General features: G+C 40.6%; 1 protein-coding gene across 6 annotated transcripts in view; it reads left to right on the top strand.

Moving 5' to 3' along the window:
* Window positions 1-18,318, top strand: part of DCLRE1C (DNA cross-link repair 1C) — a 38,210-nt gene that overhangs the window by 4,789 nt on the left and 15,103 nt on the right. For 2 of the 6 annotated variants that reach the window (XM_036024033.1, XM_028507399.2), the window contains exons 3-11: window positions 1,159-1,243; window positions 5,458-5,517; window positions 7,686-7,741; window positions 8,295-8,396; window positions 8,768-8,840; window positions 8,995-9,135; window positions 12,365-12,466; window positions 15,024-15,160; window positions 15,892-15,946. In XM_036024033.1, the coding sequence (XP_035879926.1) occupies window positions 1,159-1,243; window positions 5,458-5,517; window positions 7,686-7,741; window positions 8,295-8,396; window positions 8,768-8,840; window positions 8,995-9,135; window positions 12,365-12,466; window positions 15,024-15,160; window positions 15,892-15,946 (811 nt within the window). Of the gene's footprint in view, window positions 1-34; window positions 120-1,158; window positions 1,244-5,457; window positions 5,518-7,685; window positions 7,742-8,294; window positions 8,397-8,767; window positions 8,841-8,994; window positions 9,136-12,364; window positions 12,467-15,023; window positions 15,161-15,891; window positions 15,947-18,318 lie in introns of all 6 variants that reach the window. The other 4 variants (XM_036024047.1, XM_036024051.1, XM_036024036.1 and 1 more) reach the window with 4 other exon arrangements.

Below are 18,318 nucleotides of genomic sequence, written 5' to 3'. Positions count from 1 at the left end.
TATTATTATTATAGATATTATTTCTATTTTACAGATGAGGAAACTGAGGAACCAGAGAGGTTAAATTAGTTGCCCAAGGTCACACAGCCAGTAGGTGGCAGGACCAGGATTTCAACCAGGTCTGTCTGATTTTAGAGCCTGTATATTAGTTACCTATTGCTGCGTAACAACTGACCCTACAATGTAGTGACTTAAGTCAACTAATAATGTATTCTCTCTCTCTCAGTCTCTGTGGGTCAGGATTCTGCTGGGGCACAGTGGGGGTAGCTGGTTTCTCCCTGACTGGGGCATCCTGTGGGGGCTGACCTTATCTCAGGGCTCATTCTTGCCATGTGTGACCCCTGGGAGAAGACTCAAACAGCTGGGGCACCTTGGGCCTATCTCTAAAAAATCTCTTACCATGGTGGTTTCAGGATAGCTGGACTTCTTAAATAGAAACTGAAAAAAAAAAGTGTTATGTCCCAGAAGAAAGCTAGCAGGCAGATATATGCCTGGAGATCTAGCTTCACAAATTTTGTAGTGTCACTTCCATCATACTTTGTTGGTTAACACCGTTACAAAGTTCTACCCAGGTTCAGGGGGAGTTTAACATAGAGACCTCTGGTCAGTGGAGGGATTTCCATGTCCATTTTGTAAGAAGAGTATGTATGGATGGGATATATATTAGTGTGGCTGCCTTTGGAAAATACAGTTTGCCACAGACTATATTCCTAACCTTCAATCTATACTGTTGAATTTTTAAAATTTATCATGAAATTGATCTCTGCTCACTTAAAAAAACAGAGTAGGTTTATATGAAGCAAAACACAGAAGCCTTCTGTCCTCCCCTCCACACCCCCTTCCATGCCCAGAGGTAGCTTAGAATTTGGTGGTATCTTTCCAGACATAGCCGATCATGTACAAATATGCATCTTTAACATAAAATTGGTGAGGAGGTCAGAGGACACTTTTTTTCCATCTGTTTCTTCCCTGTTCCTTTACACTCTCAATGGGACCGAGAGAATCACTGGGGTGTCGGCATACTGGGGACTCTCTAACACCCCTTGTGCCAGTTCACTTATTCAGGATGAACTGACATATGATGAAATGTGCTTCCTGGTCACCAAGGTGGCTCATTTTGGATCAGACTGAAATAGTTCTTTTTCCTTTCTCTTTCAGCTTGAAGGTTTACTTATACTGTTCGCCCGTTACTAAAGAGTTGTTGTTAACTAGCCCGAAGTACAGATTTTGGGAGACAAGAATTGTAAGTTTTATTTTTTTGAATGATGCTAATTCTTCTTTTGTGACTGGGAAGTATTTTTTGAGATGGATCGAACAAAGTGTTGGAATTATTCCATGCCCACTTACTCACACACTGTGTTTATTACAATATTGGTAGTCTTTGTAGTTCAGCAGTTCAGAAGAGGTCAACATTTTATTTTTTTTAATTTACTTTTCTTATCCCTCAACAGTTTGATCTTGGTTCTTAGTCTTGTTTTATCTCATTAACTCTCTTGCTAAGTTGCATTTTAATACTCTAAGTGTTAAATGGTTATTAACATAATTAATAAATCCTTTATTTAGACCATGGGAAAAATAAATAAAACTTAGGGGTTATAATAAGAAAGGGCTAATAACCAAAATAAAAATAGAATGAGTAGTTTTGAATCTGGCAGAATAAAATGGATCTAAGTAGTAGAAGGAAGATAGAGGGGAGAAAAACAGAAGTATGTGAAGATGGCAAGAAAAGTTCTGTTATAACAGTAATTACTATAAATATCAATGGACTTAATTATTGATCAAGAGACAAATTCTCAGTTTAGGTTAAAAAAATAAGAAAGATCCACTTGTCTTAGTCTACAGGAGACATAGTTAAAACAAAAGGATACATGCAAGTTGAAATGGAAAAACATATACTAAACAATTAGAAGGTAAAAATGCCAGAGTGGCAATTTTTTTATCATACAAAGTAGAATTGAAGGCAAAAAAAAAGGCACTAAGTTTCAAAGAGGATGCTATTTACTGTTAAAAGGAACAATTGATCAAGTAGATATGAATGTATGAATTAACAGAGTACCCTCAAACTGGATAAAGTAATAACTGATGGCCCATGTTTGACCACAGAACTCGAACCACAGTAAATGAATAGAATTAGGGTTTATTATGTGGGTTAAGCCCTAAATAATGTGGAAACTGGCACAGAAGTCTGAACAGGTGTCATAGTCTGTCTGTTGTTTGCTGACAACTTTCAACTTCCACTTCCTCTCTCTGCTTCTGCCTCACACCTGGGCAAGCTGATTCAAAAGCCTACCCCTCCTGGGGCACCCACTTGGCAGTTCAAACCAGGCAAGCTCAGCCCCACCTCCAACCACAGTGAGAACCAGGGCCACTCACTCCTGCTCTCTCTCTGACCACATGAGCCACTTCCAACCTGGTGCTGCCCTCCTTTTCCCAGAAAGCCCCGAGTTGTGACTAGTGCAGTGTTTTCATGCCCCTTTGGTGCACGTGTCGCCTCTCTTGTCTCCACCTCCAGCCTATCAATTGGGGTGGGGTCCACCCTCCTTCCACAAAGGGACACAATAGCAAGACTGTCACCTTGGCCTTGGTATTAGGCCTGAGTTGCTATGGGTCAGCCTGGTCACCAGTCAGGAAGAAAAGCTGAGAAAGAAATGGAGAAGAGCAGAGACAGGCTGGAATGCACAAGGACAAACTGGAAACTGTGTCTGTCCTTCCCTCCTCCCAACCCCAGTAGTGTTGCCACTCCCTTTGCCACTGAGCTCCGCTCACCTGGCCCAGCGCCCTGAGAGGCTGAAGGAGGACAGAGATCCCGCAGAGGACGGGGTGGCTGCCGTCCTGCCTCGTGTGTGTGAGTTGAGCCAGCAGATCAGCAGCACACATGAGTTGTTACAATTTCTGGCATCCTTCTCGGCATTAAACATGCCTGTTGGTTTACCTCTGCCTTCTCAATCTCAACCCTGAGTTGGAAGTTTACATGGCAGGGACTTCTAGGACTGTTTCAGCTCAGCTAAGTTGGGGTAGTACAGGCCACCTCACAATCAAAGGGGGAAACGGGAACTCAACAATTATTGCTGGCATGCTTCCTATACCACTCTCAGAAGCTAAAAGATGAAGGAAGCAGGAAATAAGTGAAAATATAGAAGATTTGAATGACATAATTGATAAAAGTGAACTAAGAGAAATCCAGACCTTCAAACCCAAACCGAGAAAACAAGACCTTTTATTAAATTGTCTATGTACTATGTCACAAAAGAAGTTTTAAGAAATCCTAGTGATCTGTTCTCTAACCATAATGCAATGATGTTGGAAATCAGAAATAAAAGCAGAGCTAAAGTATCCTGTTGTTGCATCTGGGAACTAAATGTGTACGATAAACAACTCTTAGGTTAAAGATGAAATTGTAAAGAAAAACACACACACGGCATAGAACTGAGGGGCAATGAAAGCAGAACGTGTCCAAATGTGTGGGACAGCTACATTAGTACTTGAAGGGAAATTGGTAGCACTAAATATATTATTTAGGGAAGGAAGACTAGAATTAAATGCAGTATCTTCAACTCACTAAGGAAAAAGAGCAACAAAGCAAATCTAAGGATATGTGAAAGAAGGAAATTGTCAATGTAAGGAACATTCAAACCTGGAGAAAATTTTTGTGAGTTTATTTGAGCCAAACCGATGACAGATGCCTGGAAGCAAAACCTCAGTGGATCGAGGACATGCTCCACAGAATGTCAGTTCTGCACCCTGCCTCATACGTTATAGTCAGAAGATGTCGGTGGGGTACAGGAAGTCCACTGGTGATAGATTAGGTGATAGATTAGGGAGGCAGAAGAAAGCAAAGCATGGAAAACTTTGGGGTTGTATAAAAAGCCAAATGATAGACTCGTACTTCTTTTACATAGGTGGGTACAGGATAGTTAACAGTCAACAATTAACTCAATAATAATAAAAATGAGGGGGTTTGTGATCTTCGGTGCTCTGGTGCGGTTCCTGTGCTTGAGGGGTTGGGAAAAGGGGAATTACTCTGCATTCCACAGGTTTGTTATTCTAGGTGTAAAAGGACAATAGGCAGGCTTAGTTAAGGTAAAGATTTACTTTTGTCAGGGAAGAGCCTAGGACATGGCTACCTGCCATAAACTGCTTTTAGTTAGGTAATAAGTTTTAATTTCAGCCCATCTTTGTGGTTACTTTAGGTCTCTGAGTTTTTAAGGCTGCCATACAGGCCTCCCTTGAGCTTACGAGATTAGTGTGTGGCCCCTTTTTACTTCCACAAAATAATAAAGAAAAAAGGACAAGATAGTGATATGGAGACTAAAAACTACCACAGAAAAAGGAATAGGAACAAAACTAAAAGCCGGTTTACACAGAACCAGAGAAAAATTTCTGTGAATATTGATTTAAAAAAGATTCATGTAAAAGTACAGAATGACAAAAGGAAAATAACTATTATTAACAGCAAAGCATTTTTGACAATTACTATGGTAGTGTATTTGATAATCTAGACAAAGTAGATAAATATCTGGAAAAGTGGGAAAATATAAAATTGAGGCAAGAAAAATGGAAAACTTGATTAAATCAGTAACCATCCAAGAAATTAAAACTATTTATTTATTTATTTGTAAGGGGCAGGGAGGGCAGAATCAACGGGGTAGGGGACGGAAGCCGAGAAGGAGGGAGGTGGAGAGGGGACAGGGAGGAGGAAAAGGGAGAGAAGCCTAAAACAATTTTTAATGATCTCTTCTTCAATAAAGCCCCAGGCCCTGATGGTTTTATAGGTGCATTTTGCCAAATGTCAGAGAACAAATAATCCCTATACTAGAAGAATTATTGTAGGAGATAATAAAAAGATAAAACCTGCTGGCAAAATAGTTAATAATAGTACACAAGAGGAAAAGGCCATTTCATGTGTGAACATAAAAGATGAAAAACTATGTTCATTCATTCATTCATTCATTCATTCATCATCTACTTATTGAGTGCCCCTCCATGTTAGCTGCTGTGCTAATAAATGTGCCTATCTACCTCGGAGCACTCTGCAGCAGCTCAAGTCAGTGAATCAGGCCAACTTGTCACGGACGGATCCAGACTGCTCTGCAGCACAAAACCTAAACACACAGAACACAGGACTGCATGTTTTACACAGACTCAAGTTCAAAGGGGTGGGAAGGTGAAAGGAGGAAGATTGAATTTGTCGAAATAGAATTGCTGTAGATATCAGTTTATAAGGCAGTTAATATACTTTGTCACATGAGCCTTGAGAAAGGTATTATTTTAGCTTCATCATGTTTTCAAGCTGTTTAAAACATTTATTGTAGTGAAATTAGAAATTGTTAGACAGACAGCCTGTAACTTCTTGTAGCCCCCTTTCTGTGTTTGAGATGGCAAAGACCTGTAAAGCCATGAAAAACTGTGACAGTATCTACTATGATGTACACATGACCTCTTATTTTATTTTAATAGATATCAATTGAAATTGAAACTCCTACCCAGATATCTTTAGTTGACGAAGCATCGGGCGAGGTAACTAAATATTAAAATTTTCATGCTTTTGAAAATTATTATTTATTGCTAAGGTGATTATTTATCTTTATCCTTGATTTTGAATGCTCATTTAACCATAAATGAAAATTACTGGAATTGAGTGAGTTTGCGGGGAAAAACACCATGTGTAACATATTTATTTGCTTCCTCCAAGGGCTTGGCTATGACTTCTGTCAGAATGGCTCCTGTTTAGTATGACATGCTGGTGATGGGGATGCCAGTTGTTGATAGTACGTGATGTCATTGTCACATTCAATAAGCTTATTATAATGTTCAGGATATAAAATAGTCCTTAATCTTTTTGCAGGAAATTTATGTACATTGTGCTTTTTTTTCTGAAGTTTTTTTTTTTTTTATTCAAGAAACAGACCCTGTCCAAGTGGGTCCAATATGTTGTCTTTAAATTTAAAAGCAAGTTGCCCTGGCCAGGTAGCGCAGTTGGTTAGAGCCTTGTCCTGATACACCTAGGTTGTGGGTTTGATCCCCAGTCAGGGCCCTTACAAGAATCGACCAATTTATGCATAGCTAAGTGGAATAACAAATTGATGTCTCTGTCTGTCTGTCTGTCTCTCTCCTTCTCTTCTTCTGTTCTTCCTTCCCTCTCTTCTTTCCTCTCTCTAAAATCAATTTAAAAAATTTAGAAGCAGGTGTTTTTGTGTTGTGGGTATATTGTTATAATAATAGTAGGACTGTGGACTACCTTTTATTTATTTATTGCCTCAGATTATATCTACGGCTAGGAGATATTTTCCTGTTTTTTGAGAATCTAGTGAATATTTGTTCTCCAGTCCGATAATAACCTGCTTTGTTGACAGGGTGAACTCTGAGGGTGTCCTTTGCTGTGAGGCTGTGATCGGACAGTCAGGGGCTGACTTTCCCCATTTCCTCTTTGGAGAACATAGGCCTTCAAAGTGCTCCTCATCAAATTATTGTCCTGAGGGAGGACTGCATGGCCAGTTCAGGAGGGGCTGACAAGGGACGGCCTGAACCTTTCTTGGAGTCCATCCTGGACTCCGTTTGCTGACTTGTTTTGAGCCTTACTTTCATTGCCTTTCTGTCTTGCAGCCTGTGTTGGTGGGAGGCTTTCTCAAAATTGGGCCCCTGACAGCAGGCAGCTGTCACTGAACAGTCTTGCTGTCCCACTGTGGTTCTTTACGTTTCTTCTTGTGCTCTGTGGCTTTGTGTGTTGTGTCTCAAGCTCCAACCAGTGGGATACCCTGTTTTAAAGGGGGCTTTGGAATGAATGTTCGGCTTGTGGAAGGAGCTAGTGTGTCCAGAGCTCTGCGCCCTGCACCCCGTACCCCTACCCCTGTCCTGAGGGCTGAGAGGCATTATTGCCCATCAGGCTCAGCCCCAACAGGACAGGGTGCAGTATGGTGACTTGGGGCCAGACTACATCATGCCTTTCACACACACACACAGCTTTATTGAGATATTCACATACCACCATATAATTCACCCCTTTTAAGGTACACAGTTTAATGACTTTTAGTATATTTACAGTTGTATATCCATCACCACAATCGATTTTAGAATATTTTCATCATTCAGAAAGAAACTGTACCCATTAGCAGTTACCCTCTTTCTCCCTCCCCCCAGCCCCTGGCAACTACCACTTTCCTTGAAGTCTCTATAGGTTTGCTTATCCTGGAAACTTCATAGAAACGGAATCATGCAGATGTGCACTTTTGTGACTGACTTCTTTCAGTTTACCTAAAATGTTTTCAAGGTTTATCCATGTTTTAGTGTGTATCAGTATTTTATTTCTTTTTATGACCAAATAATATTCCATTGTATGGAGAGATCACATTTTGTTGGTTCATTAACCATTTAATAGACTTTTGGGCTGTTTCTTCCCTTGGCTGGTACGAGTAATGCTTCTGTGAGCTTTGCCGTGCAGGTGTCTCTAGGTGCTCGTTTCTCTTGTGTGCGTGTGTCCGCGTGGAATTGCTGTGTCATGTCGTGACTCGGCATTTAACCGTTTGTTTTGTGGGCAAGAACTCCACTTGTTTCCAGGGTTTGGAGAGAGAGGAAGTGAGGAGAAAAGGCACATTCCTGAGAAGTACTCTAATATGTTTTATTAAACAGGACTTTGTGTAGCTGGGTCCTAATGATAACTTATTATTTTTTCTTTATTTTCTTTTTAGAAGGAAGAGATTGTTGTGACTCTCTTACCAGCTGGTCATTGCCCAGGATCAGTTATGTAAGGGGGCTCATCTATTTTGCCATTTTGTCTGTCTAGATATGTATAATATTTGTAGAAATATTACATTTTTAGGGTCTAGAAAATAATATGAATAGGGAGATTTGATTTTTTTTTGGCACTTTCTGTAATCTTTATTTCCAAATTGGACTTGTCGGGGGGGGTGCTGAAGTGAAGATCAGGTTTGAAATGTGGATTTCTCATCATGGCAGTTTTCAGTAGCTGTTCGCCCATTGGCTTTGCATTTTCCTGTCACATAGATTCTTCTCTCCACAAGCAGGAACGATCTCAATATATAGTCAAGCGTGTTAACCTATTTCAGGGGACATCTGTCACAAACTCTGGCATCTCCGTTGTGCCATTCCCCACCCCCACCCCCAGGGAAGAGGTGGCGGCTGAATGCCTGGTGTGGTTTAGAGCTACTGAAACTCCATTAACACTGGGTCATAGCAGCTGCGTTTGGCAGGACACACTCACTATGGCATTAGTATATATTTGCTTATTAGGGTTTCGTATGAGACTGAGAAGTCACTGATATATGTGTTCTTCACAGGTTTCTATTTCAGGGTGACCAGGGAACCGTCTTGTACACGGGAGACTTCAGACTGGCCAAAGGAGAAGCTGCCCGGATGGAGCTTCTGCACTATGGGGGCAGGTGCGGAGCTTTGTGTGACTCTGAGTGTAAGACCGCATCGTTCAGAGAGTGTTGTTGCTCAGCTTTCCCTGAATACAAGCCTTACTTCTCTTAGAAACCAACCTTGATTGTAATATTTGTAACAGTAAACTAATTTTTCTTCTTGAAACAGGGTATTGATTGAGGTAATAGTTACATGTATTTGTCAGAGTTCACTGAACCACACATGCAAAATGTATGTATTTTATTGTATAGAAATCATTTCCTAATGAAGTTGTTTTAACAAAAAAACTCCAAATGGAATGAAATATTATGTAAAATAACGGAGAGTTTGTAAACTTTCTACATATTTTATTTCACATTAGAGTAACACCAACTGTTTTTCCCCCCAGAGTGAAAGACATCCAAAGTGTGTACTTAGATACTACTTTCTGCGATCCAAAATTTCATCAAATTCCTAGTCGGGTAAGTCTCTCTGGAAAAGTTGGGTGAGAACCCGGGCATGGCATGTTTGTAGTAGAAAGTCCGAGCTACCAAATCCGATCACAAGTGCTCCCATTGCATTACTACCTGTGAACGCTAGGAATGGGAGCGTTAAGTGCCTTTGAAACCCCGCCAGGGAGAGTGTCTGAGTGGAGTGGTGGAGCTGGTTCGGAGCTGGATCACCCGGAGCCCGTACCACGTGGTGTGGCTGAACTGCAAAGCAGCTTACGGGTATGAGTATCTGTTCACCAACCTCAGTGAAGAATTTGGACTCCAGGTATGGTGGCGGCTCTTTCTTTTCTGCTGCTCCCTTCCATCCTCCACACTTCACCTCTCCTCCCCCTCCCCTCAAACCTGAAAACAATAAAGGTGCAAACAACCTATCCAAGTGTGTAGGGTGGGGGGCGGGGTACAGCTTGGCAGCCCCTCTGAAGTAACATGTCAGCTTTGTTCATTCCATCCTCATGGGAGGACTTGACAGTGGCCCTTTGGTGAAATGTCCCCTAGAGGAGGTGTTTTTTCAAAAAAATATGAAATAAATTTAGTGATTGTGATCAGCATTGAAAATAAGTTTGAGCTAGAGAATACTCAAGTATATTCCTTGCAGAGTAATTATTGTTTTGTGAAAATTTATGGCGGAATCAGATATGTACGTGTGTGTCCTGGGTAGCCAGGGAAAACATATTTCTTACTGTGGATCGTGGTCAGAACGTCTCAAAAACCTTGTCTTAGAGCACTGAGCCTTTATGGATCCGTGTCCGACCCGGCTGGACAGAGCTTTCCTGTCCCTTGCCGATGGTTCTGTGCTGGGCTCTCAGGACCCGGAGCAGCAGAGCCCAGTGTGTGTGAGCGTGTCCGCTGAGCAGGGAGCCCCTGCCTGCTGCGCCCACGGGGGCCTGGGGCTTCTGCTCTTGTCCCGGGAGACAGGATGGGTTTTGGTAACAGTGTTGAGCAAAACAAAGTGCTGGGACTAACTGGACATTGGAGTCCTACCTCATTTCCTATCTTTTAATATAGCTCCCCTAGCTAACAAACTTGTACAAGTTAAGGAGTATATACAATATAATTTAGTACAATAAAATGATCTAGTATTTTTTTTTGCATTTGAAATTGAAAAATTCTTCCCTCCCTCCCTGCCTTTATAAATCTTTACTTCCTAGGTCCTTCCTTCTTTAATTCCTTTCTTCCTTAAATCCTGTCCAAATATGTTGGCATGAAGTTGCCAGTTCTCCATTTTAGGAAGAATTTGCTTTCATTCTGAGATTTTGGTGTTAAAATGGCCTTTTAAATTAAAATCACAATGATAATAGGTTGTCCACACACACACACACACACACACACACACACACACACAGTTATCTACAATACTCTCCACCATTTTTTCCCTCATGTCCTCTCTTGGCAGAAGATAGAGGTAATAACTATATCCCAGTCCCAGGTTTGTTTTGCAGGTTTTAGTGGTGTGTGAAACTGAGCAGACTGGAAGCTCCTGCTCTACAGGCCCTGGGCGGGAGCAACCTCGTGCTGAGGAGGGGCTGGGGATGCCGGGGAGCAGGTCTTGGGGGGTGACTCAGTCACCCTGCAGGGAGCCCTCTCTTAATCTCATTTAGGGGATAGACACAATCTCAGATCAGGAATTTAAAAAGGGAGACTGAGGTTTTTGATTAAGGGACCTCAACCATGATCTATGGCCACTTTTTCAGGCTTCTTATTTTCATGAGGAGTTTCCTTACTGCCTCTATACATCTCAGAATTTACCCCTTTTAAAAATCGCCTTAGAGAGACCAGAAAAGCAAATTCATTGTTACTTCTTAGTCCTTAATAAATTTAAACTTAAATTAAACTTAGTCCTTAAGATAGTGAGTAGAACAGGCCACAGGCTAAGTAAGTGATTATGCTGGGATTCTTTTTATACCTGTCTTGGTATTAATTGCCACAGCAATTTGACATTATTCTAATCTCTTTGGTTCAAAGTGAGAATACTTTTTTTAGTGCCATTTCATAGTTCTCATATTAGGTACAGCAGGTCCTTGAATAACGTTTCACTGAACGTCATTTCATTAGATCATCTGTGAGATGCCCTAGGACAGGGGTGTCAAACTCATTTTCACCAGGGGCCACATCAGCCTCACAGTTGCCTTCAAAGGGCTGAAATAATTTTAGGACTGTGTAAATGTAACTACTCCTTAACTTTTAAGGAGTTGAAATTACGTTCAGCCCTTTGAAGGCAACTGAGAGACTGATGTGGCCCCCTGTGAAAATGAGTTTGACACCCCTGCCATAGGAATTTAACTCTTTTTTATTTTTTATTCATTGATTTGGGGAGTGGGGGGAGAGAGACAGACAGAGAGACAGACATCAATTTGTGGTTTCACTTATTCATGCATTCATTGGTTGATTCTTGTATGTGCACTGACTGGGGATTGAACCTGCAACCTTGGAGTATTGGGGCTAGGCTCTAACCAACGGTGCTACCTGGTCAGGACTAGGAACTTAAGTCTTGCTTGTATCAAGTAGTCTGTGATAAAATTGGTTTTGCTATGTGTCATTCTGAGCAGTTCCAAGAACCTGCCGATGACATAAAGTAAGGACTTACTGTATGTACATGTTATTTACTTTGAAGTAACTAGAAGAGAAGCTTTAGGTAAAACTGACACATTAGTTTTATTCTTCAAACTGCATTAGCCTTAAAATTCTAAAGGTGACCAAGGTTTTAATTTTTATTTATTTGTTTATTTGTTTACCTGCATCTGCACTCCCCCTTTCCCCCTAGTAAAGAGGAGTGTGGTAAGGGAGGACGGGTCTCCACTTCCTCGTCCAGCTCTCTTCTCCCTGCCATCTGCCCTCTGGTGGCATGTTGTGTGTGTGTTCACGAGTGTGCTCATGAGTGATTCTTGATTGCTCTTGTCTGCTGCATTCACTGCTGCATGCCCAATATTTAGACTAAAGTTTGATATATAGGTGCACAGTAGATATTAATTGAATGACTTTTTAAACATTTTTTAAAAGATTTTATTTATTTTTAGAGAGGGGAAGGGAGGGAGAAAGAGAGGGAGAAAAACATTGATGTGTTGTTGCCTCTTCAGTGCCCCCTTCTGGGGACCTGGCCCACAACCCAGGCACATGCCCTGACTGGGAATCAAACCAGCGATGCTTTGGTTTGTAGTCTGGTGCTCAATCCACTGAGCTACACCAACCAGGGCTAATTGAATGACTTAATGGACTGAAAGACAGTACTAGCATGATCCAGTGCAATCTACCAGCTGAGTCTCTGGATTTTTCTTAACCACCAACCGTAGGTGGTAACATGACTGGTAGGAATATGATCTTTGCCCTTTGCCTGTTGACATCCTGACAGAATACTAATGTGCACTGAAATGCTAAAAACTAGGTTTCAAGAAAGAAGAGTTAACTCCCTAACTGGATGATTTACCCCTGTATAATTACTCTTGAGTAATTACTCTTGAGTACAATTAAAATAATTTTTTACCTGTAATTTTCCTCAGGTTCATGTGGATAAGCTAGACATGTTTCGAAACATGCCTGACATTCTTCATCATCTCACCACAGACCGCAGCACTCAGATCCATGCATGTCGCCACCCAAAGGTACCGAGTCAATCACTTTCTGCATTGTGTGTGGGATCCATGAGAAACAGATTTTCAGGTCCAGAAAGAACCTCAGAAATTCCATTTTCTAGGCTCTTCAATTTACAAAGTTAAAAACTGAGGCTGAGCCCTGGCTGGCGTAGCTCAGTGGATTGAGCGCGGGCTGGGAACCAAAGTGTCCCAGGTTCGATTCCCAGCCAGGGTACATTCCTGGGTTGCAGGCCATAACCCCCAGCAACCGCACATTGATGTTTCTCTCTCTCTCTCTCTCTCTCTCTCTCCCTCCCTCCCCCTCCCTCCCCTCCCTAAAAATAAATAAATACAATGTTAAAAAAAAAAAAAGCACGCCTTTAAAAAAAAAAAAAAAAAGAGGTGAGCTCCTTCTTCTTTAAAAAAACAAACAAACAAACAAACAAAACTGAGGCTGAGATCTTATGTTATTAGCCCAAGGTCATGCAACTGTACATTGTTGATTACATGACCATAAACTTCATAATTAGTAAGTAGATACAAATACTTATGATTTTTTAATATGTATCCATACTCATTTGATACATGTTTACCTAATGCATTATGTAATTAATAATTTATCTGTAATGAAATTAGTAAAATATTAGAACTCATAATTTAAGAAAAGATTCACAATCCATTGCTATTTTTGAGACTCGATACGTATGCATTTGGAAACTGTATTTTCTTTTCATTTGAGATAAGTATCTAGATATAATTTTGCTTTAAATTTTGAAATAGTTACATGTTTTGCAGGTCTGATTTCAAGTGGATGTTTCTCATATCTTTGCAACTCACTTGTAATCATTTTTTTAAGATTTTAGTTATTTATTTTTAGAGAGAGGGGAAGGGAAAGAGAAAGAGAGAGAAACATCAATGTGTGGTTGCCTCTTGCACGCCCCCCACTGGGACCCAGCCTTGAACCCAAGCATGTGCCCTGACCGGGATTTGAACCAGCAACCCTTTGGTTCACAGGCCGGCACTCAATCCACTGAGCCACACCAGCCAGGGCTATAATTGTTTTTTTAATGCCTCCATAGAACTCACTCTTATTAAATGACCTTCTGTTATCAAATCCCAGGTATTAAGTTTTGAATTTGCCTTTCACATTTAAAAAAATTTTAATTTATGTAATAATTCTATAACACTAAGTAGTGATCTTCAAATGTACTAGTACGCATGATCATAATTTTCCTCTAGATTTAAAGTTTCTTAGCATTCAAATGCTGAGTACTTTTAATTTTAGTGAACACTGCCTTTATGCATTTAGATAATTACCATGGTAGTAATATTGGTTTCATTGGCTAAAAACCTAAAGTTGCTCAACCCTAAAATAAAGCATAATTTAAAAAAAAAAGAATTCTTATCCACAGCATGGAGTACCACTGTAGGGGAGCTACAAGGTAAGAAATTACTTTGAAGATCAGTAAGCTGCATATTATAGTTTTTATTCATGAATCTATTTCATCCTTTCATTTGTGTGTATACACATACGTACACACAGCCAGTGAATTCGTGGATGGACAAAAATGATGTAGATACAAAATGAAACTGTCCTTTTTCTGTTGGACTTGTAGTCTTTGGTTTCCCCTACATCCCATAAATCTCACAATTGGCCATTTTTTTTTTTTGCTCTGAGTTTTCTGACATCCCACAAAGTAGCATAATTTGTAACCGCTACTCCTGTCATTTCCCTCATAGCTTGAGCCACTAGTTCCAATGGCTTAAGAGATTTCTTAAGTCACATCGCCTTAACACCACTGAGTGGAGGAAAGAGCAGCAAAGGCCTGGATGACATGTGACCTTAGCAGAGTGCATGTGGTTTTGAAGGATCCTGATCTAAACGTGTCTTTGGGAAAACAGTCCCATTGTTTTTCAACCTTCTAGAAACACTTATTTTCTCCAACTTTATTTTGAAAAATTTAAAAACAGTAAAATTATGAGACTGGATCCCCTAGTTAGTTAACCTTTTGCCACATTTGCGCTCTTGCCCCTCTGTCTCCGTGTAACTAGCTCCCCCAGGTCCACCTCCAACCCATTTGCGACTCAGTCACAGACTTCGTGGCACTTCACCCTAAACCCTCACATGTATCACTGGAGAAAGGACCTTCTCCTGTATTACTACAATACGATTCCCACACTCAGGAAATTTAACACGGATATGATACTGTTGGGTATAATATAGCCCGTATTCGGTTTTCCTCAGTTGTGCCATTAGTGTCCTCTGTAGCTTGTGGAGGGGATTTAACGACGAATCACGTGTTGCATCCACCCAGTCCTCTTTAGTCCCACATAGTCCCACGTTTTCACGTAGATCCCATCTCCAGTTTTTGCTTTTCTTCCATCACGTTGATACTTTTGGAGAGTCTGGGCCAGTTGTTTTGTAGTTAGTTTCTCACTTTGAAATTATCTGATTGTTTCCTCACGTCTCCATTTCTTTTCATGTCTGAAAATGTATTTACTTCTTTTGTTACTGAGATCCTGCCTACACATATATTTGTTGAAAATGTTAAACTGCTTCACTATATGTTTAAATCTCTTTTTTTAGGCAGAGGAATATTTTCAGTGGAATAGGTTACCCTGTGGAATTACTTCCAGAAATAGAATTCCACTCCACACAATCAGCATTAAGCCATCCACAATGTGGTTTGGAGAAAGAACCAGAAAAACGAATGTAATCGTGAGGTAAGAAAGCAATGTCACAGGTTTTCTCAGGGAAACCCTGCTTTGAGGTAGATGATCTGATTTAGTTTAGTTTAGTTTATTTGAGTTTGTTTTTTTTTATTTTTAGAGACAGGGGAAGGGAGGAAGAGAGAGGGAGGGAAACACCGATATGTGAGAGATATCAATCATTTGCCTCTCGCACGCCCCCAACTGGGAACCCAGCTTGCAACCCAGGCATGTGTCCTAACTGGGAATCGAATCGGTGATCTTTCGGGTAGTTTAAATGCAATCTAGCCTAAGCCCAAGAAGAGGATATATTATAATTGTGGAAAATAACTTTTGACATTTAAAGTCTATTTAAACTGAAGACAAGCTGCTTCCAAACCTATCTCAAGGCCAGTTCCACCAGTCAGTACTTCCTGAGGCCTATCTAGTTGGGTGGGTAAGATGGCTGGAGACTGAGTCTTGCTTGGCAGGGGGTTATGGATTGATGTGGAAGGGAATAGAGCCCTTACTGAAGTAGAGGTGTAGCATAATGATCATCATTTTAGGGGAACATTTCCTTAGTGTCGGTTCTTTGGAATGTTTACAGATATTTATATTTATGGAAAGAATTCCCTCATGTTCCAGGAAGAAATTCATGAATGTAGGGAATTTTTACTGGAATAGCCTAAATGGAAAGGCTCAAAATTTAGAACTCAGCTTAGTTTTGAAAAGTGACCTTTTAATTTTGTGTTTTCATTTCCCTTTAGGACCGGAGAGAGTTCATACAGAGCCTGTTTTTCTTTCCATTCCTCCTACAGTGAGGTAAGAGGATCCCATACACACAGGACCCTGTTGCTGACTGCTCCGCAGCCTTCGCGGCTGAGTGCCAGTCTCCTTGACTTCCAGTGGCACCTCTTTTCCTACTGCTGAAGATTTGTTGTGGCTTTTCCTAAAGGAATTGCAGGGGGAACATCTCAGTGGATGAGCTATGTTACTAAGTCCAAAAGAAATTGCTATTATTACCTGTTTTCAGCCCAAACATTGAAGGGTGTATTTATGATTAAGGTTTTCTTGCTTCCTGAATTAATTTAACTTTCCCACTTTGGTTGTATTGTTCACTTATCATAAAAGAATCATAAATATTATTTGAAGGAGTACTACAGGTAAAACAACCTTATATGTCCAGATTCTTGGCCTCCTCCAAAATTTGTTTGTATTTAAGCCACTTAAAAAATAGTCCTGTGTATCCAGCATTGGGGAAGAACAAAATGACTGCACTATAGGACCTTGTCCTATAAGGACGTAGTATACTAGAATTACCCAGTTTTAAGAGGAGTTAAAATGGTTCAGTTATGGTACTTTTTATGTAGGAAACTGACCTGCCAAAATGGGAACTTGATATATGTAATTTATTTGCAAAAACTCCTGCATTTCCAAAGTAAATGCTAGCAACTAACAAGTCCAGAGATTCAGTAATTTCTCATACTGGAGAAAAAGCAATATAAAAGCAGGCTTTTGATGACACTTTAAGACATACGTAATTTTAGTTTTGCCATTTCTGCACTTAAAAACCCATTTCTCTGACAACTGTTATTTTTGTATTTGGGATACATGGCTACAGTGCTGGAGCAGTGAGCCGCAGACGTGTTAATTATTTGAACAGGTAGATTTTTCCAGAACTCCAAGTAGCGGTATCCTTATCAAGTCAGCCATAATAACGTAAACGATTCTTCATCATATTCTCTAAATATCACCATGACATCTCTATTAAATAACCAACCTTAACTTTCATGTGCAAACAGGTTATCTGAGAGTAGCTTGGAAATAATTCATTTTGGTGCTATAATTTGTTTTCTTCACCAGTTTCTCCTGAATCTTAGATTGTTGTCAAAGCCCCTTCCTGGTGTTGTCCTTGGTGTGGCATCTGGCTTCGCATCAGGGGCCCTTCCTCTTGATTGACAGAATATCCTTTCTGTCTCAGCCACAGGGAGGGCATCTAATCTGGGGAAAGGGGAGGCCTTCCTTTTTCAATCAAATCTACTCCTGTCTTATTTCTCTTCCTCAGTATAGTTAGTAGCCAAGTTGGGAAGCATAAGCCTTCACGGGACTTTATGAAATCACCCCCCGTTAAGGATATATTTCCCTGCGACTCAAGTAGAGATGAAGCAGACCTACTTCTCTCCCATCCTCCGTAGGTCAGAGCCAGTGAGCACGCACAGGGTAGGAGCACTCTGAGCTCTGCGTAGTCATCTTCTTTCCCGGTATTGCTGAGAGATGGGCTTTTCTGAATGTTGGTTTAATTAATTTGCCTGTATCCTATATGTAGAACATGAACTGTATTTAAAAATATAAATAGATATAAATATTTCCTTTCAGTTTTTCCTAAATACAGTTGATCTCCTGTATTTATGGATTCCTTACTTACAAACTGCCTCCTCAGGAAAATTTCTTTGTAAGTCGCAAATCAATATAAGCAATGCTTTGTGGTCACTGCAGACATGCACAGTGGAGTGGGGAAAACGTGGGTCACCCAGTGTGCACGTTCCCACCTCAGGTCGACAAGCTGGCATTGTGCCTTCTTGCTTCAGCTCTCAAGAGAGTGAACAACTGTCCTTTTTGCAGTCTATTTAGTCTGCCTCTTTTGATTTCACTGTTTGAAGCAGCCCCTGAGCATAGTGCTGAAGTGCTGTCTGGTGTTCCTAATGCAGGACTGCTGGCGTGTGCCTTATGGAGAAAATGTTTGATAAGCTTCGTGCCAGCATGAGTTATAGTGCTGCTGTTGGCCATTAGTTCAATGTTAATGAGTCAACAATATATACATTAAATAAGCTGTATAAACAATATATACACAAAATAAACAATATATACATTAAATTTGCTGTATTTTTACAGCAAAATCACACTAAAACAAGGTGATGCTATTGATCGGTTAACAAAAACACTGAGCAGAGGTTTACAGGAACCTACCCCTGCATTTCCCCCAGAAGTAGTTCCGTGTGTGCTGGTTCAGTGTTCACAGGGACTTTATGCAGAACGTGACTACTGTGAATAGCGAAAACTGACTGTTAATGAACTGTTGTAAGGCAGGCATCTGGCAAAAGGCCATCAAGCTGTACAAGTGAGAGAGAGGGTGCCCTTCTACTGGGTGTTTCTTGTCTCCTGTGGCCACTTTGTCGCTGAGTAGAGTAAGTGAC

This window comes from Phyllostomus discolor, chromosome 1 (assembly GCF_004126475.2).
Source record: "Phyllostomus discolor isolate MPI-MPIP mPhyDis1 chromosome 1, mPhyDis1.pri.v3, whole genome shotgun sequence".
NCBI lineage: Eukaryota > Metazoa > Chordata > Mammalia > Chiroptera > Phyllostomidae > Phyllostomus > Phyllostomus discolor.
This window is presented reverse-complemented; position numbering and strand designations above follow the sequence as displayed.